General features: G+C 34.3%; 1 protein-coding gene across 1 annotated transcript in view; it reads left to right on the forward strand.

Annotated features, from left to right (window-relative positions):
- LOC118189676 (proto-oncogene tyrosine-protein kinase receptor Ret-like) overlaps positions 1-25836 on the forward strand; it is a 476686-nt gene that overhangs the window by 212247 nt on the left and 238603 nt on the right. Inside the window, exon 3 of the mRNA XM_085806630.1 lies at positions 9805-10074. Coding sequence (XP_085662756.1) covers positions 9805-10074 — 270 coding nt within the window. The remainder of the gene's footprint in view (positions 1-9804; positions 10075-25836) is intronic.

Genomic DNA, 25836 nt, shown 5'->3' on the forward strand with positions numbered 1-25836 from the left:
ATATCGAGTACTTGCAAGTCCAAAAGGGCTAATGTTAGTGAAAACGAAGTATACAGCCATCTATTTAATGTTTTAAATCATCAAAGTGTGCCTGTGCTTCACAGAAGCAATAGCCATTGTCGACGCTGCAAAATTTCAGTTTCCTATTTTTGACGGATCAAAAAGTAATTTTCTCTATTGATAAATACATTCTACTCATGCTGGTGCGTGCAGGTGCTTTCTCTTGTAAGTAAATAATTATTTATAATTATTTGTTGCAAATATGTGTTGCATTTAAAAATAAACAAATTTTAATAAATACTGTTACTGAAAATATTAGTACAACATAGCAACTAAGCAAGATAATTACGTCAGATAGTGTAAGTCTTTTTCTACCATTTAAAGCGATTGATCAAGGATAATAGGATTATAAAAATGGGTTTAGACCTAGTAAAAAAAACTAAGTAAAGTTTTCCTGACTTTTTTCCTATGTAATACATAAAGAAAGCAGATTCCCTTAACAACAATTACATTGTAATTGTAATTATATTATACAATTGCATTGTTATCGCAATTAGATTATGCAATTACATTGTAATTAAAATTTACAACGTAATTGCTGTTATATTTCAAATGTAATTACATTTCACAATTACAATGTAATTTTAATTAGATTCCCGTTACATTGCATTATATTTAGATATCGCGATTACAATGTAATTATAATTGCAGTTACACTATAGAAAAAGTAATTACACTTTAACTATGGTTACACAGTGATTCCTTAATCCAATTGCAATTACATTTTGCCTAATTATGTTTGCATACAACGTTTTATTTCTTTCTAATTAATGCATAATGAATAGTTTATTACCGGAAGCTGCTTTTTTATTCCCATATAAAATGCTATATTTCATTTTCTTAGAAGCGTCCTTCATAATGTTGAGAATAGTTTCATAAAATACTGCACGTTTGAGAATTTATTTTGGTTCATATGCCTATGATCAATATTTAAGGAAATAATACCCTTTATGTCACGCCCAGCCATATGTGAAGAATGTGTCGCTTTAATTAGTGCTCTTCATTTACTGGTGTAAAAATTTGAAGCTTTGCGTTTTTTAAATCGAAGGAAAATTATAAAAGGGCTTTTGAAACTCCTGTGTCAAAACAGAGAGGGGGAGTGAGAAAAGGAAAAGGTCAAAAGAGAAAGAGAACGTTTCGAAAATTAGTAATGCCAAGGTCACTGCGTGACATCCATTTTGAAAGCAGAAAGAAAAATTATTTCTCTTGTCATTTCCCCCTTCATTACATGCCGTCGTCTACTTGTCCCTTTTTATATTCATATTATCCACAAAACTTCGTCTTGGAGTTTTTATTGATCATCCCGGCGTTAAATTTTTGACTTGATATTTGCGTGCGTGTTGTGGAAGGACACACCCAGCCGAGCTTATTGCTGCATGGCACATAAAATGAAATAAGTGCATTTTTCTTCCGTTTCTATTTTATGCCTTTAACCAGAAAAGCTGCACCATTTATACAGTTAGCTTAAATTTGATGATATTTAACGCGGTAAATTTTATATAAAAATAACGAAAAATTAAAAAGTCTGAAAGTTTTCAGGTTTTATATTACGCCCAAAGGAATGCTTTAACGTTTGTGTGTTACCTTTATTTATTAAATACCTTGTTCTTTGCACCAATTCAACAGCAATATAACGAAATATTCAAAAATAGCATATCTTTACAATTTCCGATAGAGAGTCTCACGCGTTGGAGATAAAAATGTTTTTTCCGTACAGAGTTGCCATTGCTTGTTTGGCAATCGTTGAGTCTGTTAATCAAAAATTCGTTGAAACTTTAAAAAATATAATACAGATTGAAACAACTATGAAACAAATTCGAAATTCAAAATTTAGGCCTCCAACTGTACATCTCCGGTTGCTGGATTACGTTATTCAAAATTTGATGGCTCTAGGTACCGTTGTTTTATCACATTGTGAGAAAGTTACATACATATATGCAGATTTTTATTATTTAATTTTTTTAAATATAATACAGGGCGATAATATTCGGTGGCAACAATTAAAAATGGGATTTGCCGTTTATAGTGAACCGCCAGAAAATGCTGTTTTAAGACTAATATATGTTCTGACTAATATCCGTTCAGACTTCAGAATATCCGTTCTGCGCTGTCGCCCCTTTGGGTTAATAATTATGCAAAATAAATTTAGGTTTATTAAATATTCTATTGCAGAAGAAATTTGTCTTTTAGTTCATTTTCTGAGTTTTTATCACTAAATGCATTGTTTCAAAGAATTTAAAAAACGCGAAGTTAAAAAAAATCAATTCCAGAAGTAAGGCTCGAAATTTTGAGGAAACAATTTCAACAATGTGGGAAGAAAGGTTTTGCGAAAGAAAAAATTCTAAAACTTTTACCCCATGAAGGAAAAATTTTAGTAGTTTATAATTTTTTTATTAGTGACTTATAATTAGTTTACTTAAAATTGTTTTATTAACGAAACATTCCATACATTTATGTACATAATTTGAGGTTTTCAATATGTTCACCAAATAGTGGGTCAGTCAAATATATATTAAATATACACTGTCAGTATAAAATTGTGTTTATAATTGCACATAAATATAAGCCCATTGTCGCACATGTAAGTAGACTCTCACTCTAGGTCATGGAAATGCCCAACTATCAAAAATGTCCAAATCCAATCATATCAAAAATATCCATTATGATCAAATAATAAATCAAACAAGTGTACGCTTCGGTTTGCTTTGGGGTATTTTTATATTTGGAACAAATGTTATATTTCAAGTGTCCAGCTACAAATTTAATCACAAATCTTTAAAAAACTCAAGACTGAACTATTATCGCCAAAGGTAGGTACCCCTACCTATTCCCTAAATCGTTTAGTAAAGATCTTTAAACGTGACAAGCATGGGGAAATGGAAAAAAAAATATTTTTGAATAAGACCTTAAATTTTATACTTAAATGTATGAAATACATTCTTCTTTGCTTTCTATAAAAATATTTATTACAAAAAAATTTTAAACAATTACATTCTCCTCCCAGTGCTAAAAATGTTAAAATTCATTGATCTACGTATTTAAAAAAAACTTTTGTTAGGAAGTAAGTGTGTAGGAATAGATTGGATTATTTTAGACTGTGACAAAACGCTCTAGGGCTATCTGGCTAAGAAGAAGTAAACTTCGTAGAGAACTTTCTAAGGGAAGCGGTTTCGTATTCACGTTACATATGGAATAAACCACGAAAACGCTAATGCAACCAGTCCATCTACTGAAGACGGCCAAGCGGTTAAATCGCTAAACACCGGTAGTTTGAACGGGGTTTGATTCCAGGCAAACGGGCTGGTTGTTTGGGCGTTTCCTTGGTTTTTCTGATGTATAACATGGATATGAGCCGGCTTCCTTCAGGAAATAACTTCACGAAGGCATCCTTTTTCTCAAGCAGATAGCCCTCATATACTTTGACGTAATCGAATAAATCAAAATGAATGCCGAGATTTGAATTCGAGCCGAAATACACTTATATACTAGGCAGCATATATTACTGAAAGATAATATTTCATATTTCTTTTTTTTATTTATATCTGATTGCAAGACGTCTACTACTTTTCCTTCAACTGCACTGCAGTGTAATAAATTTATTATGAATGTATGTCAGTGTGTAATGTTGCCTCTTTACTTAATATTTCCCAATTGTACTCGTTGCTAGCATAAGACAAAGTTAAAAAAATCAAAGCGGTTGAAATTTCAACGGAGGTTACGCTAACCGAAATGTGTATGCTTAACACGCCAGGTTCTCACGTGATCGGCATTTCATAACTAATTAAAGGTATCTTAGTTTCTTACTTATTTTTTAAATGTTAAAGGTCTGGGTCAAGTCAGTTTGCGTTACCCATTAAGGTAGCACGAAAATGATTTTAACATTTTTTTTTTGGGGGGGGGATAAACGATTCGATACGAGGTTTGAAATGCACGAAACTCCTTCAAAAACTCTCTCTTAGTCTAATATATTCAGAGAAGTCACAGTTCTGCATGAAACGGATATTCGTGTATTTGCTAATATATGAATGAAAATGCTATCTTTCGGTTGCTATAGTAATTTTTACTTTGTGTTTAGTTTTAAAACGTTTCGAGTTTGTGCTACTCGAGTTTTGATTTCATGCATCATGCAAATATACAATGTACAAGATCAAATAATTCAAGAAGTACATCAAATAAAATTCTCAAAAAATGTTTTAAATTAGAGACAATTTCCCTTCCAAAATAAAGTGTAAATGATTTTCTGTTTCGACTTCTGCATAGGCTGTTGCAGCAAGCAGTGGATAAATGCACATTGATGTTCAAAACCAAACCATAATTAATAAAACGTACGAGGAAAATGCTAATGAAAACAAAAACGACAGAAATCAGTTTAAAGTTTATCCACTAAGCAAAATTATTGTTTTTGCATATCCGGATGTCATCGGCTGGTTGTTACGGGTTTGAATATTGCAAATCCTCAAACATACGTGAAATGACCATGCAGGTGGTATTTAAGTTTCTTGCAAGCTAAGCAAAAAGAGCTGTTACAAAATGAAAAGCGACAATAACACAATGACACGTGAGTGGTTGATTTTCAAGAGTAGAATTGTCACAGAAGCATCCTTATGAAGAAAATTACTGTTTATTGAAGAACTCTCCAGGAAACTAGCCTCAGTGACAATCATTGAGCTGTTTGATTACATACACATTTATGTACAATTCTGATTGTTTAGGATGAAATCAGGAACATATAAACTTAACTCAGAATCATTTGGGCAGTGACTTCTTCCTTAATGAGTTTAGATTAATTTTGCAGTCAAATTATTATTGCACTAATAAGTACAAAAACTACATATTACGATCCTTCTTAGTATAGCAAGAAAACATCAGTTTGGAGTTGGTTGGATTGTCGTATGTCTGAGGGCATTGTTACGCTGCTTCATAAAGTACCTAATATTTGCAAACAGCTTTGTTTCCATAGAGAAACAAGGCACTGGAGTCTTCTTACATTTGGTTTTCCAATAGTTCCCGTAGGGCAAATATTTCATGTTCATTAAACATAACACATGGCTTTGTTGACCTCTGCTGGCTACTGATTTTTTTCAACGCAAATCTATTTAGAAAATGCAATGGCTGTAAAACTCCTCGGTTAAATATGTTCTGAGTACAATCGACATGCTACGGTAGGAGAGAATTGAATTCCAGTTAGCCCACATAAAAACCATTGAAAAACTTAAGCAGCTGTAGATTTTGAAGCAAGTTAAAAATCCTTTTCTGATGAATCTGAAATTTGGGGTTTTCTAAAAGAGCAAACAGTTTATCAGTCGTTGAATACCTTATAGTATTTATTAACAGTAAAACCACTGTTCACCGATTTGCCGAAGTGAGCGACAACACACATGAACAAATAATGGGTATTCAACAATAGATATTGAATTAACTATAACAAAGAACAAAAGGTTCAAAATATGCTTGACAAGACGTATTTGTGTTTAACGAATTCGGTAACTCAGTCTGATGGTGGAAAATGAAGCCCGTTTGTTGGTTACTAGTAAGCGATGTATTAAGACAATAAATACACATGGCATAGAAGCCATGAGATCAAAATTTCTTGCATTACAATCTTGAGACGTTTGTGTTGCATAGAATTCAGGTTGTAAAATACTGAGCGAAAAGTTAGCATGTTATAATACTTTTTAAAATTTTAAGTTACGAAGCTAGAAATCAGTTTCTGTTCTTTGTACCTGATAAAAAAACTGACCGAAAACGAATTGCCCTTATACTTCTGTGGAGGGTATTTAAGAAAAGAATAATAAGAGTAAATAAAAGAAGAGAAATTTCCTCTGGCTTTAAACAGCTATGCAGGAAATCAAATTGCAAGTGATTCCCAAACTTTCTCAGTTCTTTACATTTTGCAATTTGCTTTCGAACAGCTTTTCAAATAACAGAAGATAACAAGATTTTCATTGTTTTCTATTTGTTTATTTTTCTTGCTAAGTTCTTTTCTTCGTTGTTTTTCATTACTTTATTTTTCTTGCTAAGCCCTCTCCTCGTTTAGGCAAAGTACTAAGTACCTCCTACTTCCTTTCAGTGCAACGTGTTATTTGGTAGCCTATTAGAGTTGTATAGAACATTGGTAAAAGAATTCGAATAATAAAAGTTTCTAAAACAAATTAAAGTGAAAAAAAATCTGTTGAGCGTAGTAGGAAAAAAAGGCTTCAGCCACAGTTTTAACTGATAGTAATATTCTAGAATATTCTGATATGCTGATTCATATGAAAACGGTAAAGGAATTCGATAGGAAACTGAAAGTAGACTACAAGCAATTTTCATGTTGTATTTGTTACTGCGATCTGAGAATAATTCTTTCTGAACATTATGTTACATATTTATTAATACCCACTATAAAAATGTAAGGCGCTGAAAATTCGAGATTGTACACGCATATTTATTCAATTTCATATTTTTAGCAGTTAAAAAACTAAAGTGAGCGGGTTGAATGAACTTGAAAGTATTTCACTAAATTTAAGAGTAAGTTGCAGCCATTTATTTCTCACTCAACTCCAAACGTAATGCTATTACTTCATTTGAATCTAATTGATTTACAAGCCTTAATTTAAATAAATGCGTATTTTATTCTAATATTTGTTTATTATACGTTTAGTTTTGGCGAATTATATGTAACGATGTATTTATATTAAAATCTTTTGGGGAATTTCAATGTTAAATAAGTACGTTGATTGAGTACATTTTAAACGTTAAAAATTTAACTTTATATGGAAATATGATTCCTCCATTTGAATTTGGCGAATCAAAACCAATAAAGAAATTTGTTTTTAATATTTTTAAATTGCCATAATGAAGAATTCCTTATGAAACAAGCAGCATGTTATTGAAGGTTTTGACTAGCTGAATTAATTTAAAATTAATACTTTTTCTGCTTTATAATCCATTTATTTTATTTATTTCTATTTATTTCTATTTCTATATTTGTAATCTGCTTTATAATCTATTTTTGTGTTATCAGACACTTCATTTTATTACGTAGCTAATACTATATATTTTAATTAAGAGAACATTATAGAATGTTTGTTATACGTTTTGAATATGCAGCAAAAGAATTACCCATGATTTCATACAATCAATTTTTTGCTGGACGTGACCATTTTAAAAGAGCATAAATATTGATGATGCTCAGTATATTTGTCTAGTTATGTCCTCCGAAATACTGGTTACTTTTAGAGGTGGTTGTTTTGGATGTATGACCGCCATATTTTGCGTTTTATTTACGCGAGATATTTTTATTCAGTTCTTTGAAAGAAAGAGAGAGAGAAATTTCGACTTTTAACTGAATTTAGTACATCTGCATTTCTTACCTTTGTGATACAAAATTTCTCTTAACATTCATATGCTTCAATCTGCAATTGAAACACAAGAAAACAAATAAAACAGGATCATAAGAATCACATTTAATTCTTTTACGAAATTTCTCATTCTTAATATGCTCTCTGGTTCCATTTTCAAAGTATATTAGTCGTTTGTTGTTTAGTAATTTCTATTGCGTAATAAATTTTCAAATGCTATATTGATATAATGGGAATTTTGTTTTGATTCTATTAAACTTAGCCAACTGAATTCATTATGTCTCGTTTCTAAATGTTAATTTTGTAATAGGACAAATATTGAATCAAAATAATATACAACTCTTTCCTTTCTTAGTGATATTAAAATAATTTATTTGTTAGTTCAGAATTACATCTAATCAATCACATGCGTGTCATTTTATTCGACAGCTGAATTTTTCTTTTTTGTCCATTACTTAGCGAATATTTTTGTCCATTGAACCACGTGGTTTCTGACAGAATTCAAATCTGGCTACCATCAAAAAGTTCTGAAATTTGAAAATATCTAAACATATGATAAACTGCGGGCTTAAATTTCGGGATACATATTTAGATGCATTAAATCATCCCAGCTATGCTGAATACCTTTTGCTGAGTATGCATAAAAATGTATGATCTGGCATTATCACAGTAGAACCTATCATATTTTCTGCTGGCAAAAACAACTGTTAGACAAAAGAAACATACAACAAAAATAATTTATTCTTTACCTCTACTGGTATATATGCATGCAACTCGTGTGAAAAATTAAGATAATTTGCAAATTATATCGATTTTTACGAAACGAATTGAACCAAATGTACTAATTATGCCACCAAAGAATTATCAGAATATTTAATGTCGAATACGTAAGCGTATATGCGTACCTGCGGAAAAATGATTGTAGTGGGGATACAAGCGCACGAGGAATGTTCGGCAATTTGTGTGCTCGGTGCTCCTTCACGACATTCGCCTTGTTTCTAGCAAGAGTTGGATAAATTTTATAAGTTACCAGGTAAAATAAGTAGCCATGAGCGTATGGATGACGAAAGGAGATGGAGAATTGTTGGAAGATTAGAGGTAGGCCAATCAAAAGCGCAAGTTGCTACAGAGCTCAATGTAATACCCAGTGTCGTCTGAAACTTGTGACAACAATTTCAGGACATTAGAACTATAACGCGACGACCTGGAAAAGATTAACCATGATCCACAACGAGAAGATAGTTATGTGGTATTTCCAGCACGGTGACTCAGGACTGTTACAACTTTAGAGCTCTCATGTAAGCTGTATGGTGCCACTGTTACCCGAGTTTCACAGTCTATAGTTGCACGAAGGCTTCAAGTGATATGAATACGCCTGAAGATCAGCTGTTTGCGTACCGCTCACTGCAGCACACAAGAGAGCGCGTTTAGCATGACATGGTGCAAACAACATGTGGACTATACTTCAGTGGACTATACTGTGCTTTTTCAGATGAGTCCAGATTCAGCCTGAACACCGATGTTCGTCGTACCTATATCTGGAGATAGCCTAGAAAACAATATCATCCTTCCCTCACAAGGGAAAAGGATCCTTAAAATTGTGGAGGTGCAGTGGTTTGAGGAGACATAATGTTGGACGGCCGCACACACGTGCATGTGTTTGATAAAGATTTTCTGACTTTTTTGAGGTACAGAGAGGTGATCGTAGAGCCCTATCTTCAACTTCTCAGGGGAGCAGTTTGTCCTGGGTCCTGCTAATGAACGACAACGCTTGTCCAAATAGAGCTCAGCTGATCGACAATTACCTGGTAAGTGAGGATATTCACCGCATGGATTGGCCAGCCAGATCTCCTGACAGAAACCCTATAGAAAATGTCTGGGGCACTGTTAGAAGTATTATCCATCTCTCCATCCCTCTCCGAGAACCATCACGGAGTTGAAAACTGCCTTGCTGCAGGAGTGAGATTAAATGGCACAGTAACACTTCAACTAACTCTTGTACAGTATGCCGTCACGCTGCGCGAGCTAACTGGCTGTGAAAGGAGACCATACCCCACATTAGCCTCATTTTCAATTCAATACCACATTTTCTCTGGTTTTTTAAACATTTGGTTTTGGGACATCGATGCAGAAGGAACTTCATAGATAATCATGCATACTTCAAATGACTTTTGAATGACAGTGATAATCATGCATACGTAAAATGACTTTTGAACGACAGACTCTTTCTCTGTTAAAATGTGTATTCATACCAAATTTCATTAAAATCTGTGCATTAGGTTTTCAGAAATTCGGTATAATGTACAGATTCTCTTATTTTGCATACGGGTGTAGTTTGTAATCTTTTGCTTAAGTAATAGTTGTTAATTTAAATGTTCTTATTGTCTTTTTAATCTTTTAGGCAAAACTATAAAGAGTTTATTAGTTAACTTCACTGTCCACGGCAATACAAAATCTAAAGGACCTGCGAAAAAAATAGAGTTTATACTTGTTTTGAACGGGAATGTGTCTACCTACTGTGATCCAAAAGCTACTTTGTGCTTTCCAAACTTAGAAACAACGTACCGTATTTCCGAAGCAAGTTCTAAAGGGATTATCTTTGATTACTTGATGAATCCAGGATTTTCAAGTTTGTGCCCAAATACAACTCTCCTGTACCGCTTGGCAACAGGTAAGTAATAATAACATTTTACTTAAATGCTTCTTATTCATATGTTACCATGTGTAAATTGACGGAAATATGTGATAAAATGTTTTGACAGAGATATAAGAATATATCAAATATTCCCTAATACTTAAAATAAGTGTTATTTTGTTCTTAAATATTTTCCTCAGTATTCCACATTCCTTAATAATCCATATAAGGCTTACCAATCTAGCAAAAATTTTAATTAAATGTAACATAAAATTAATATTTTTAATAACAACACAATTAGCAATAGAATACTTATATTGCATCTTTCATGAAGGGATTTCATTATTATTTTCAAATAGGATGTTAACATTTTATGAAATGTTTGTAATTTTAAAATACTGCCACATTGTAGCGATAAATCACATCGGGTTTCAGGTTTGAAATCTCTGGCGGGTACTGTATTTAAGAAGTTAATCAAAACATAATACTCGTTAATATTTTTCTTAGCATAAACGGGGATTCTGACAGCTTCCTTTCAAGCTATGAATACGGTTTGCAATACGCAAATTTAACTCACTCGGTACTTCTCAAATTACGTTTAGTGGTTTATAGTTTGATTTTAATAATGCATCCTGAAAACTGTGTTTATTAGTTACAAGAATCTTTGCTATGCAATTTTTTCTGTAATTTCAAACATCACATATTTTTATAGAATATATAATATTTGTATATCGGTTTACAAAAGTTTTAAGGCTATGGTGGATCATTCGTAGGTGTTAATATTTTAGTTATCCGAGCATGTTCAAATGACCAAAACTTCCGTTTCTGTTTTACAGTTTTATCGAATAGGTTTGGTTTGATTTAGTTTATTAAATTACGGTAAATCACTCTAGGGCTATCTACTTAAGGAGACCGATGGCATCGTGGAAAACGTTTTAAGGGAAACTGGCTCCTATACACGTTACACATTGGGAAAGAACGAAAACGCCCATGCAGCCAGCCCGTTCATTGGATTCAAATCTCGAGAGACCATTTTGTTAAAAAGAAAATCTAAAACTAGGAGCATATATAACTGTCGTAAAATTATATTAAGTTTTAAAGATTACTAGACATTCTTTAAACGTCTGGTATTACTCCTAGTCATTACACACATAAAGACTTTTTAGAACTGCATAAAGTACGAACTACAGAATCCAGTTGGGATTCATTGCCTAATGTAAAAATAGTCGAGAAAAATTGATTTATTAAAAATATTATAATAAATATGAACAAAGAAATCATTAAGCAATAAAAGTGTAAAGTTTGAGTAATACATTTAGTTTAGAAAGAATACGGTGATTTGAACTCAGAATGCACTACTTTAAGCTGTTTTACGTCGAGCTTACTCGCTTCACAAATAATAGCTCAAAATAATATTATTGCATTTTTATGAAACTCTGTATGTTCTATCTATGTATTATTTTCTATGAATTTTACTATTGCACTAAAAGAAATTAGATTTGGAAATACCTTTCAAACAGTATTGTTCTTTTTGTATTATAACTTGTTAAATATGTTCCAAAATATTATTGTTATTCGATCAACTCTAAACTTTTTATATAGTAAGATATCCTTTAAATAACAGTACAAGCATTAAAAAACTTATTCTTTTGGTGCTATATGTTGAATGAGCATCTCAAATGTTTCTCAAGTAACATATTTGAAGTTTCTGAAAGGTTTCGCTAATGTTTAATTCTCCTTTAATATATTTTAAATCACAGAATTGTTTCAAGCATTGATAACTTGTTTTAAATGTTTATGGAAACCCAAACTAAAAATAAGATCAGTTATAACACATTTTTGTGAGAAAAATGCTCCGAATATTTTTGGATATCTAAGGCTAAACTTATTAGTAATGAATGAAAGTGATTAGTTCAAAGATACTGAAGTAACACGTTTTATATAATTGTTTCCATACTAAGCATGAAATAATTGTGATGTATAATACGCAGTATAATGCAGTAAGATTTTACTATAATCAATATTTTGGTTAAATTTAAATACAGAAGAGCTATTTGTGAAATTTTAAAATAAATCTAAGAATCTACACTTATGTTTGTGATAATTGCACCACCATGTAAGAATTATGCATATTTGGCCAAACTTACAGGAAATGTGAAGTGAAATAAGACATGGAAATCATTAGAATTAGAAAGGGTTTGCGCATGCCTGGAATGGAAAACGGTCACTTGTTCCATGCATATAAAGGATTGTAAAGTTGCGTTGAAATCTCATTTTAATAGACCCAGCCAATCCGATGTCACCACTTGCTCACATGATCATCGTCACTTCCCTTTCTACACATTCGAAAGTTCTTCTTGGACTCAGCTTAGGTATCAGTCTACCTCCAGACCCACAGTGGAACACCACTTCGAGGCAGCCGAAATACTTGCAAGAAAATCGCGGCATACCAACGGTAATTGGAGTTGGAGTGGTTGAAATCTGTTTATCGTCCTGTGTCAGCGGTGAACGTTTAATTAGTTGTCAATATACGTCGTCAACAGCGGAAGATGCCATACCAGCAACTAATGGAATTCGAAAGAGGCCGAATCGTTGGTATGCGAGAGGGTGGACTTTCGTATCGAGACCTCCTCCGTATGACTGTGACGGATCGTACAGTGATCTCTCGAGTGTTAGCACAACGTTGAAGCACGGCTACAGGTGTTGTGATGCCTAGCTGCATGATTTGTAAACGTCTGCTGCAGCATGCCCGGATCAATGCAGCAGCGAGTTTCGTGAGCTCCGATTAAGCTTATTATTTCTTGGTAAATACAGTCATTCTTTCAGTTATCGCGGTTAATAGGGACAAGAATCGGCTGCGATAAGTGAAAAACCGCAAAGTAACTTCACCCTCTCATTTTTAACATACGCACACTTTTTGTGTATGTATAATATCAATACGTGTATATGAAACCATATAAGTGCATATGTTCTCATTAGAACATTAAAGAATAGTTTCAAACATCTAAATAAAATGTTAATAGTATAATAAACATACTGTTGCGTGCGTACGAGCTCGTTACGAAATGAATGCACAAGTCCGATGAAAAATGAACAAAAATTTATTACTATCACAACAAAAAAATGCTTAAATCTTCTCAAATTATCATGCAGTATTACAATATCTCACAGTAGTTACCTTTTAACTACTCAAATGTCCAGTAGAACGTAATTCAAAACAGCTAAAGGAAGCTAATCCGCGAATTCGCTACAATCAACAAGAGCAGTTTTCTAAACAACAACAAACTAAGCAACTACTACGAACTGAGATGGTTTCCTCCTTTTATAAGATTTTAAAATCACGCGCTAGAATTTTCCAGTACTTTCTCGAAATCAAAAAGAGATATTTATTTATTTAATGCACGCTCTCTTGTATTTTCAATTTTCCGGCTTAGCTTTCTTTTAATATTCGTCACGCGCTGCACTGCGCGAGCAAGAAAATCATTTAATTTATAATTGAACTAACATTAGCTTTTTAAATACCAAATTCGTAACACTGCCCCCTTCCCAAGGACTGCACGTCCCGGCAGTACAATCCCTGGACAGGAAGCTAAACTTACAACTGTAGCATAAATGCAACTGAGGCATAAACATTACATTACAATATCAAACAACATGAACAATAAATGCAATAACTAGCTTGAACAAATCAAATGCTAAATGCATATCAAATACTAAATACAAATCAAATCAAATACACATTTAAAAAACGAAAAGGACCATGGTCTTATACGATTTACAATTATTTACATTACGCACTATGGCCATAGTAATGAGCTAACCTGTCGTAATGAATGACTTTAGGTTTAGAGTTCGAAGACTTACGGATCCGAACCACGACGTCATTCAGTCTGTTTAGGACTGTGTACGGACCATCTCAAGGTGACTGTAATTTCGGACAAAGTCCTTTCCGTCGAGTCTGATTCCACAACCACATCTTGTCTCCTTCGTGGAATTGATGTTCACTAGCTCTTGTGTCGTAGCGGGTCTTCATCTTCTCTGTCGCCAAGTTGACTCGCTCTCGTGCAGAGTTGTGCATCACTTCAAACCGGGCCTGGAGATCTTGAATATATTCCTCAGACGATGAAGGAGCATCCGGAGGGCGGCCAAACAATAGATCACAAGGCAGACGAAGGTCACGACCGAAGAGCAGCTGTGATGGAGAATAGCCGGTAGTCTCATGGACAGCACTGCGGTAAGCCAGTAAAAAGAGTGGTAATTTCTTGTCCCAGTCCTGTTGGTTTCTGGAAACCACTAATGAGAGGTTATTAAGGATGGTTCGATTGAACCTCTCTACCATGCCGTCCGACTGGGGATGCAATGGCGTAGTTTGAGTTTTGTCAACGCCGAGTAGTTTGCATAGTTCTTTGATTACTGCAGAGGCAAAATTCCTTTCCTGATCGGAATGTAACTGAAGAGGCACTCCGAACCTGGAAATCCAGTGCTGTATCATTACCTCAGCTACTGTGACAGCCTCTTGATCAGGAATAGGATAAGCTTCGTGCTACTTGATGAAGTAATCAATGACAAGGAGTATGTATTTGTTGCCATCAGCAGTTCGCGGCAGAGGTCCCAGGATGTCAAAGGCGATACGTTCAAAAGGCGCCCCTACGTTGTAACGTTGCAGCTTGCCTCGGCTGCGTTTTCTCGGTCCTTTACGACCTGTGCAGGCATCGCAAAATCGGCACCACTTTTGCACGTCATCCTTTGCATTATTCCAGTAAAAGCGCTCACGAACTCTCTGTGAGGTCTTCATAATTCCAAAGTGACCTCCTGTAGGGCTGTTATGTAGTTCTTTAAGGACATCAGAAATCCGGGATCTTGGAAGTATAAGTTGCCATCGGAACGTCTTCCCATCATCCGATTCGAATTTCCGGTATAGTGTTGAGAACCACTTTCTTCCAGAAAGAGTGTCTAGAATGTCATCAATTCTAGGAAGAGGGTAACTGTCTTTCTTCGTAACCTCATTCAACCGGCGATAGTCAACGCAAAATCTTGTTGAACCGTCTTTCTTTCTGACGAGAACGATGGGAAATGCCCATGAACTCGCTGAAGGCTCGATGACATCGCCTTCTTCCATATCTTTTAACAGTGTTCGCACCTCTTCCTGTTTAGCAAACGGTAGACGTCTTGGATGTTGCTTGATCGGGGGATGATCGCCGGTATCTATTCTATGTTGTGTCAAACTAGTTCGACCCACGTCAGAAGACGAGCGGGAGTAAACAGCTTGAAGATCTTTAATGACGCGATCGGCAGCATTCTTCTCTTCATCGTTCAATTGCGTACTCTGCAATAACTCCGATGTAATGTTTTCTGATGAGGTCACGGATTCTGGGATATTGCTCTTTCTTTCAACGCTGGTTACTCGAGTACATGCTGCAACCACGTCGCCTTTCTTAATAACTCTCGCCTTCTCAGTTACATTGGCAACTCTCACCGGGATAACCATTTTCGATATGTCGACGAGTGTTGAGGCTACTAGTACTTCTTTCGGGCTATTACGATTATTGGGATATTCTGTGATGCCGTAGCGGAAATCTCTGTTTTCGGCTATAGATCCAGGGAGTAAAATTTCTGTTCTTACCGGTATTGTGATATTGTCTTGTGCTATGATTCTGTGGACAGATTTAACTTCTTCATTATTAATTCCAAATAATGTTATGTCCTCAGACGCAGAATGCAATTCGTTATTTTTAAAGTCCAAGGAAAAATTGTATTTCCTTAGAAAGTCCAATCCGAGTATGCAAGAATCAGTGATCTCTGCTACATATGCCGTGTGATGGTAAGCGGCACTTCCAAACGTGATGGTAACATTTACTTTCCCATTGATGTCGATCTTCTCACCGGACACAGTCTGTAGGGTAACGCAGGGCGGCGTCCAGATAAGTTTGCTTTCCAGTTGTTCAGCCAAATCTTTTCGGATGATGGTAACGTTGGCTCCTGTGTCTATCGTCATATTGCAGGGAACTCCATTAATATGTCCTATTATGAAAAGTCCATTACTGCCGCCTTTTACTGCAGAAATCTGAAGCGCTTTAAACTGGGGCTTTTCATTATCTGGCAACCTCCGCCCCGCGAGATGGCCACTAATTAGTTTCCCTGCTACTTGTTAGAAGCGGTCTTAACATCCGTACCCTGGGGTATTCTGCAGTTACGTCGTATGTGTCCTTCAGCACAGCAGTTCCAACACTTAAAGGTCGGTGTCTTTTCACCAATATTCCGTCTCAAGGCGTTCAGTTGTCTAGTTAAATCGTCTAGACGAGCGGTGACTTTATCCCCTGGCTCCTGGACTTGAGCAGCTCTGACTGGGTGGCGGTCTCGACGAGTGGCTTGCTAGGCTGCTTCGAATTTCATGGCGTACACTAGAACGCTTTTTAAATCTTTTACATCCGCCATTCGTAGAGCTTTTTGTATTTCAGTATCCCGGATGCCGTCGATAAAGTATTGCAAGGACAGGATTTCCCTTGTTTCTGTCGGGCATTCCGAAAAGGCGAGATGGGACAGCCTTTCAACATCCGTGGCGAGCTCCTGAAGTGTTTCCGTAGGCTTCTGTTGACGAGATTTTAATTGGAGCCTGTTGTAGTCTTTTAAACACTTCTCCCCAAAGCGCAGCTCCAAGGCGCCGGACAGAGCTTCGATATCTAACCTTTTGTTTTCGGGAAGAGTCTGAAGGATGTCCGCTGCGTCGGCTGCCTTAGCTTGGGAATCCCATCCATTCGCATCCGCAATGATATAAAACTGGGTCTTGTACACTTGCCAGGATGTCTTCCCATCATATGTGGATAGCTTCAGAGATGGACGAGCAAGCATCGGTAAGAATTTAAAATCATCACTCTTGCTCCCTGCCGTCGCTACGAATTTCTTTAAAGATTCCATTTCTTTGGCAACTGCAGAAACTCTCTCATCAATTTGTTGTTCGATTTGGTGTTGGACGGCACAAACTCTTCCTTCAATTCGTTCCTCCACAGCCGAAACTCTCCCTTCTATATGTTCTTTTACAGAAGAAACTCTTTTTTCTATTTTTTGTTTCACCGAAGAAACTCTTTCTTCAATTTGATCTTTTACGAAAGAAACTTTTTCTTCAATTTGTCCAACTTTATTTTCAACTGTGTCAATTCTGCCTTCCATAGCTTCAAATTAATTTTCTATTATGCAGGTAATTTCTCTTTTCATTTCTTCTTGACATGCTCAATCTTTCCTTGGCCAGCTTGAACGGCTTTCATTTCGTCCTTAACAGATTCCTGGCCCAATTTCATTTCCTCTTTAATTTCTTCTTTAAATGAGGCAAAGGCTGATATTAACTGCCTTAATTGCTCTTCCATCGCTCTTGTTATTGGCATTCAAATCCCACTCCTGACACCAAAAATTGTTGCGTTCGTACGGGTTCGTTATGAAATGAATGCACAAGTCCGATGAAAATTGAACAAAAATTTATTATTATCACAACAAAAATGCTTAAATTTTCTCAAATTATCATGCAGTATTACAATATCTCACAGTAGTTATCTTTTAACTACTCAAATGTCCAATAGAATGTAATTCAAAACAGCTAAAGAACGCTAATCCACGAATTCGCTTTAATCAACAAGAGCAGTTTTCTAAACAACAACAAACTAAGCAACTACCACAAACTGAGATGTTTTCCTCCTTTTATAAGATTTTAAAATCACGCGCTAGAATTTTCCAGTACTTTCTCGAAATCAAAAAGAGATATTTATTTATTTAATGCTCGCGCTCTTGTATTTTCAATTTTCCCGCTTAGCTTTCTTCTTTTAATATTCGTCACGCGCTGCACTGCGCGGGAAATAAAACCAATTAATTTATAATCGAACTAACATTAGCTTTTTAAATACTAAATTCGTAACAATACTTTATGATAAAGCTGTTTGTTATTTGACTTAATAATAACGACGCTATGAGTGTTTGCGATGATGATCACTTTGGTAATTTTGTAAATGAGTCTAATAACATTGTAGCTTTGGTACAGGAGTTATGCAAAATTGTTGAACAAATCAAAGAAAGATTGCCTCTGCATTGCCAGATAAACCTTTAGAGGGTTGGAAAAAGATTCAAGAAATGGCATCTGCACAAAACGTACATTTTGTGGAGGCAGACATTGTAAAATCGAAGGGAAATGATACCAGATGCACCCGAGAAGATATTGCTGAATTTAAGAATTCCGTTGTAAATAAAACTGATTAAATGTGCAAATATAACATGGTCGACAGTGATAAAAACTCCTTTAACGAATAAATTAAAGGGTTTGGATAAGATGGTTCTTAAAGCCACGTCTGATGGCATTGACGCCTTCGACGAACTCAGTATGATTAGGCCGGATGATATAAAGATCAATACTAAAAAAATCTATCAGATGCGAAAATGGTGACTTTTGTCTGAAATTAGGAAGCAGAGCTGAGGTTGAGAGTCTAGAAAATGGAATTAAAAAGAAGGATAACTTGTGAAAATTTATTGTCCCCAGACGTAGACGATTTATCAGTCCCAAAATGATCATATATGGAGTCGCTTGAGAACGACGAACTGGAGAATGCCCTGAAACAAAATTGCGAGGGTAAAGTGAATTGTGTGCGTCATCTCTTTGATATTCCCGTTCGTCGTTAAGAAGAAACTTCTCATCGAATGTTTGTGCCAAAAGGTGATCCTACAAGATAAGCGCTTAGCCATTGGCTGGCGCTCTTATTCTGCCAAACGTTTTCTTATACCAAAACAGTGAAGTTGCTTTTGGACACGTTGAAAGATTCTGCAAAGCCAACGTTTGTTGTTCGGTTTGCTCACGTGATCATCTGGCGTCAGAATGTAAGGACAAAGATAAAGTTAGATGTACAAACTGTGTTTCCATGAACCAAAAATATAAAATTGACTTCGATTATAATCATAAAGCTTTTTATTAAGACATCCCAACACTATTAAAAGAAATTTAATTTAAGAAACATTTGGATGTTGATTTTAAACTCTTTTCTTAAAATTTTACCGTTCTTACTGCATTGATTTTTGAGATATTTTAATATTAGCGGCGGAGTTTTAGGTTTATTTTTAATGTATTCCCATTTATACATCAGATTGTGCTTTGCGATTGCTGCTTTCATGCATGTACTTAGTATTAACTTAAACCACTGTGTTGTGGGTACTGCCCAGCTCTCGGTAGTTGAAAACATAACCAGTCTTTTTCCTGACCTGATATCACTGCAGGAGCCCTATCTGATTCAAAATAAGGTTGCTTTCATTGAACAAAAATGGAGAGTAGCGGCTTGCAGTGGAGGTAGATCTGCTATCGTGATTACTAATGAAAACATTGATTTCGCTGTAGATTATAAATCTAATGGGATCGTCAGTATTGTTTTCTTCAAAACATGAGTCTTCGAATACTTTCTCCCCAGCGGAAGACATTGCTCCCCATCTGTGCAGATTGGTGAATATTTTGAACTCATATTCTATGTTTTTAATTTTTGGTGATTTTAATTCTAAACATTTTAACTGAAGAGACAGGTCAAAATGATCCACGAGGGGTTACAGTTTTTGATTCTTTCGTTGCCAATGATTTAATTCTTTTTAATGGTTTTAATTCAACTCCCACTTTTTACTCATCTGTCGGATGTGGATGGACTGATTTAGTTATAGGGCCAAAAAATATAAATGCTAACAACTGCAAATTGAAGATTTCTGAATAGGAATCGCTGAGCATCTTATTTGAAATAAACGATTTTTGTCTACTTTACGGAAGTAAACGTTTCGTAACTAAAAATGTGCACAGAGTCGACGGATTATGCGATAGGATGAAAACAACTATCTATAAGCTCAGCGACAAATTAAGAATAACTCATAATCAGAAAGAACTACTTGAAATAATTGAAGAATTTGAAATGTTATTGCAATTGAGAATATATAAAGAATTATTGGATAAGAAGAATGAAGCCAGAAAAGTTACTTGGTGGACACCTGAAATACAAAAATGTAAAAGATGTATACGTACTCTTAGGAAGAGTTCAAAATGTCCAGGTCTGGGGAAAGGAGTAAGAACTGCACGCAGAATGAAATATAAAAAAGAATTGGCAAACTACAAGGTACTGATCAAAAAATCCGAAAGAGATAATAAGATGAAGTATTTTTGAAGAGCGCCAACCACTTCGATGGCTATTATAAGACTGCGGTCAAAAAACAGAAAACTAGCCTTATTGTTAAAATACCTGATGGTCCGGAAGGCAGCATAGAGGAAATCAACGAGTCTTATATACGTGACATTTTCAAACTGGGCTCTCCTGTTGACTTTGAAGCACTGTAAAATAGTACTTGGCAGTGGGGTGAAGACGATTCATTGTTCTCCGAAGACGAAATCTCGTGCGTTATCTCTCGACTTTGGAATTCTGCTGCTGCCAACCCGGAAACAAGTACATTCAGTTCTTGCTAAAAGACTATTTGGCATGTTTCCATTATTTTTCGCTGGCATTTATAATGCTTGTTTAAGATTGGCTGTTTTCACTAGGAACCCATTTTGATCCCTAAATGCAATGGGAAGCAGGGGCCCATAGTTCTCTTAAATTTCCTTGGGAAGTTAATTTAGAAGTCAAACAACAAAAATCAGCGTTATATTTTCAATTTGATATATAAATATAAAGCTGATTTTTGTTGTTTCACTTCTAAATTAATATTTGTTCGGCGTGTTATTGTAGCTTCCTTGGGAAAGTTTTGGATAGATTGGTTACAGATAGATTAGATTATTTTATTAACAGAAACTGTCCGTTCAGTGACAGCCAGTTTGGATTTGCCTTTGGAAAGTCTACAGAAGATGTTTTATTTCAAGTTATTTAATTTATTAAACATAATAAGAAGGAACAATACGTGGTAGTGATCTCATTGGATATTTCCGCGGCATTTGATTCGGTAGATGGGCTGTTATTGCTGCGGTGTTTGACTGAACTGAAATCCCTAAAAATTTATTTTATCTAATTAAAAATTATTTCATGGAGAGGAAGATCTTGTTCAATTGTTTTAATGATAAATATTAGGATTCAGTTATTTGTTAATTTCCTTTTGGGATAACTCTTTTTTTCTGACCATGAGGCCATTCCGTGGCCTGGGGGGGCTGAGTGTACTCAATATACCCCATACCGTCTGCTGTAGCATGAAGTCTATGCAAGGGTTCCTCTACATAGGATCCCCCTCTCGCTGAATCATCGATAACTCCGACTTCAATGGGCACAACAACACAGTGCATGGCGTGGTCTGCGACAACAAATTGTTTTCTCCGATAAATATCTCTACAATCTGGAGTACTATGAAAGAAGAGTACGCGTTAGACGTTAGAGATGAGAACATCTGCTCCCACAGGGTGTTATACAGCGTCATACCTCACAAACGCCTGGCATCATGGTGCGGGGAGTTATTGGGTAAAATTGTCAATCCCGTCGGGTGCAGATTGCGAGGAGCCTCAAACGTACGTTGTGAAGCCAGAGGTCCTCCTCATTCTTCGACGCATTCCTGGCGTTGTATTTGACCAGGATAATGGCCCTGCACATGTTTCTCAGATTGCACAAGCCATCTTTAAAGCATAACAGGTTTCGCTTCTTCAATGTCCTTATTCCCCGGAAATATCGCCCATTGAGCATATCTAGGATTTCATGCAACGCACTCGTACATCTAGTGAGGCACATGCTAAGACTGAACATTGGCGTCAGATCGAAACCATATGGAATGCTATTTCCCGAGATTACATTCAGAACCTGTATGGTTCAATGCCACGACGTGTACAGGCTCTCTCGCTCAGCGTGGCGGACCGTCACCACCGCAAAAACAAGGCCTCGTCACTGCGATCGTGACGTCACTAGTAGCGGGTAAAGGAATAAACGGGCGCGCAGCTTCTAGGCAGCGCGAATTTTCTTCAAAAATTAGAAATTTCATTTTTTATTCCCCAAAATAAAAAATAATGTAAGTAAATAAAATTCTTCAAAAAATTTAAGTTCAGGTGAATTTTCGCTGTATGCATGAATATTTCAAAGAGCATTTAAAGGATTGACACATAATGGTTTCCATACATTTTCCCACCATGTTAGCCAATAAATTCATTTTGTTTTTACTGTAAGAACGACAATATGTACATTATTTTTCCCTTGAATGACAAGAACATCTGCTTTCAACTTTGCTTATATTAGCGCCGTAACGAAGTTTGTTTGCTGTATGTTTAAAATCTATGGTTAAATCTAAATCAAAATATGCATATAGATGAAACAAATTCTTGTCCTTAGACATAATCATAACAAGAAAAATCTGCAAGCAATAGATCATCTAATGTAAGTTTTACATTATGGTGGTGATGATATGGAAAACTCAGATATTTAATTAGCTATATTTTTCTCACTAAAATTTAATCATTTTCTTACATGAAATATTATACAGAATAGCAAAAATATATTTTATTGATTTAATTACAACATTTTTCTTAAATATTAAAACATATTCAAAATGATGTAGTAATGAAAATTAGAAGCTGTATAAAATTTAATAAATATAAGTTTTGATGTATATTATTTACACTTAATATTTTATTGACATTGCTATATAGAATAATTAAAGTAACAAGTTTTTAGGCAGTAACGTGAAAATAATGTTTGTGTACGGCATTTATTACTTTTGAAACCAATTAAACAAAAAACTTAATTCAGCAAAAGCTAATAAATGAAGTAGTGGTATATTATAATGCATGAGGATGCTTAAATTATTTTCTACCATATAAGTTTAAGTTACATGAGATAAACAATATTTGAAATAATAATAGAAGGTGATGTATCTTGTGTTGTTTATTTACATAGCATATCATATAAAATTAATTATATTGAATTCAGAAAGAACTAATAATTAGAATCTAATAGTGTCAAAGCATTTATAAGTTATTGTCTAGCATATGAAATGTAAGTTAAATTAGGTTAGAAGTATATGAAATGTAATGGCAAATGACATTTATGCACTTTCATTTGTCTACAGAATTTGACGCAGCATATAAAATTAATTCTGTTGAAACCAATTGAGCAAAAACTTGAGAACCTAGAAAAAGCTAGTGATGGTGTAATGATGTACTACAATATAAAAGCATTTATAAGTCAGTTTTCAAGTTATGCAACTAGGAGAAATTATGTTCAATTTCCTTGCGTTTATGATCTTTGAAAATTTTGGGTATTTAAAATGTTCCTTGCATTTTTATTATTATCAAACTGTTTCCACATTAAATTTATAAGTTTTAACACTGGTCATAAAAGATTTGTTAACAAATCTATTAAGAATTTTGTTGTTTTTAGCATTGATAAACGTTTACAGGAATTATTAGGCTTTTCATATAATAATTTAAAAGGGCGAGTAAAATTTTGTGCATTATTCATGTGTACAGCACATAGCATATAAAACTGATTCTACTGAAAGCAGTAAAATTGATTGTTTTGAAACCAGCTGAACAGAAATTGAATGGAGAAAAAGCTAATAAATGTATTAATTATTAAAATAAGTTTAAAAAAATACACAAAATTTTAATATTTTATTTAATGCACTGCAGCTTCTCAGAGCAATGAGAAATAAATGCACTTTATGTACATGTAATATAGAATGAATTCATAACTGATATTTGCAGTAATATATACTCATTTAAAAAAGCCATTAACAAAGAAAATAGGTTTTTATGGAAAATTTAATTAGCGTTAATACTCACAGTTTGCAGTTTTCGCTTTTTCGTTACAGGCATGTGATCATTTTTTTAATACAATAATTTTTTAAAAAACAATTTGTAGATGTTCTTAAAATTATATTTAATAAAGTGTCATTGGAATGGCAATTATCACAAGTTTCATCGACTAAGAAAAAATCACATTCATCAATAATAGTAGACGATAATTCAATAACAATATTTCTCTGATTATTTTGCTTCAAAAACTTTTTTTCATTTTCTTCGCTTAATAGTTTTTGTATTACGACATAATTATAAGTTACTGCAGTTACAACATCTGTTGAGGGGAAGAATAATTCATTTCTGTCTAAATTTCGTATAAAATTATAATTTGCACTTAATTTTAGATTTTTGTCAAGGACAATTAATTTAAAGCAGGAATTACATTTGAGTGTTTTTGCAGCCATATATGAGCAATAACCAGATATATAAGTTAAGACTGGTAACACATTTTGAATATTTTGAAAATCATTTTCAGAAATATTAATATCGAACTCTGAGCATAAGTCTAAAACATTTAAGTTATCATCTGTAACACAGTCTTCTCCAATACAGTCGATTAAAATGTTCCCACGTGCTACTGATCTCAGAGATAAAGGTTGAAAATTTTGCATTCTTAATTTTGATTCACTTTCAAAAATTTGTCTTACTGATATTAGGTACTGAGATCCAGCAAGCATGCGATGTTTACTAAATCGCTCTCCTAATGCATCTGTCTGTATCTTTCCTGCAAGAAAATATTTAAATCCTAACTCATGAAAACAATACTTAGATAATTCTAATAACCCACGTGCGTTGTGAGAAACAGCTAAATGCGTTTCTTTTGTAAAGGTCCCAGTTGTGGGAGCGTTAGCTTTCCAAACATCTAACCATAACAGAAATCTTTTTAAAAACTTTTCATTCAAAGAATTATTAGGCAATATTGGCAGTTGCAATGGATCATTTAGCCTCTGACCTTTCAAAGGTGTTTTAACATTGACAATATTCCACCAGTTATAAATTAGTTTTATGAAACTTGCAGTACTAGTATAATTTAAAATATTATTTTCCTTGCCAATGGTAGAAAGAGCAACAATAACATAATTGTTAAAAATACTGTTAACAAGTTTGACATTTTGTCTCTCCAAGTTTGATGGGTTGAGGGATTTTAAGGATAATCCATATGCATATTTTACTAAAGAATTTGACTCAATTTCATAAAGCTGTTTTAGTGATTTAAATGAGGCAGTGGATAATGGTAATTTCTCAAAATCATCAAAATCAGGATAATAAAATGCTTGTTCACAATTTTTTTGATTCAACCAGTTATTTCTTATACTTTTAAAGATATGAACAGAATCAATGATAAAAAACAAAGGATCACTTTTATTACATGGGTGTTGATAAACAATACTTAACTAGGGTGGGGAAGAAAAAAAAAGACATTGCTTTTCTGTTTATAGCATTATTATCACTGACAACACACACAACTTTAAACCCTAAACTATGTAAACCAATTATTGTTTTCTTTAAAACTGAAAAAAGGTCTTCAGATTGGATTCTTTTAATGGGCAGTATATGTACGACTTCTTTAAATGATGACAATAAACTTTGTATCATGAATACATATGCTGTATTTGCAACACTATTACATATTATTACATATGTTATATGCCATACCAACAACATTTCCTCCCTTATAGTCTATGTATGGTTTTATGTGTATTTCATCCAACATTAATGTAATTATAAGGTCTTCTGAATTCAAGCCATCTGCTTTTTGTTTTATGAAAGATAAGAAGTTTTCATCAGACTGCTCTTTAATGGGATTAGTATTAAATCCAGAAAATATTCTGTAAATTGTTCTTGGATGTGGCATAATGATATTGCATGAACTTCTAAAAAATTTATATGCATGGGGAGAAATGGAATATAAAATAACGAAGAAAACATACATATGTGATGAATAACGTATGCGTTTCTTTTTACAAATAAGATTGGACAGTTGTTCTCTAATAAATTCCACAGTTTGTTGTTTATCACTATCATCGGTCTTA

Source organism: Stegodyphus dumicola, chromosome 1 (assembly GCF_044657685.1).
Source record: "Stegodyphus dumicola isolate Sdum_Otavi_A_Nest chromosome 1, ASM4465768v1".
NCBI classification, from domain to species: Eukaryota; Metazoa; Arthropoda; class Arachnida; order Araneae; family Eresidae; genus Stegodyphus; species Stegodyphus dumicola.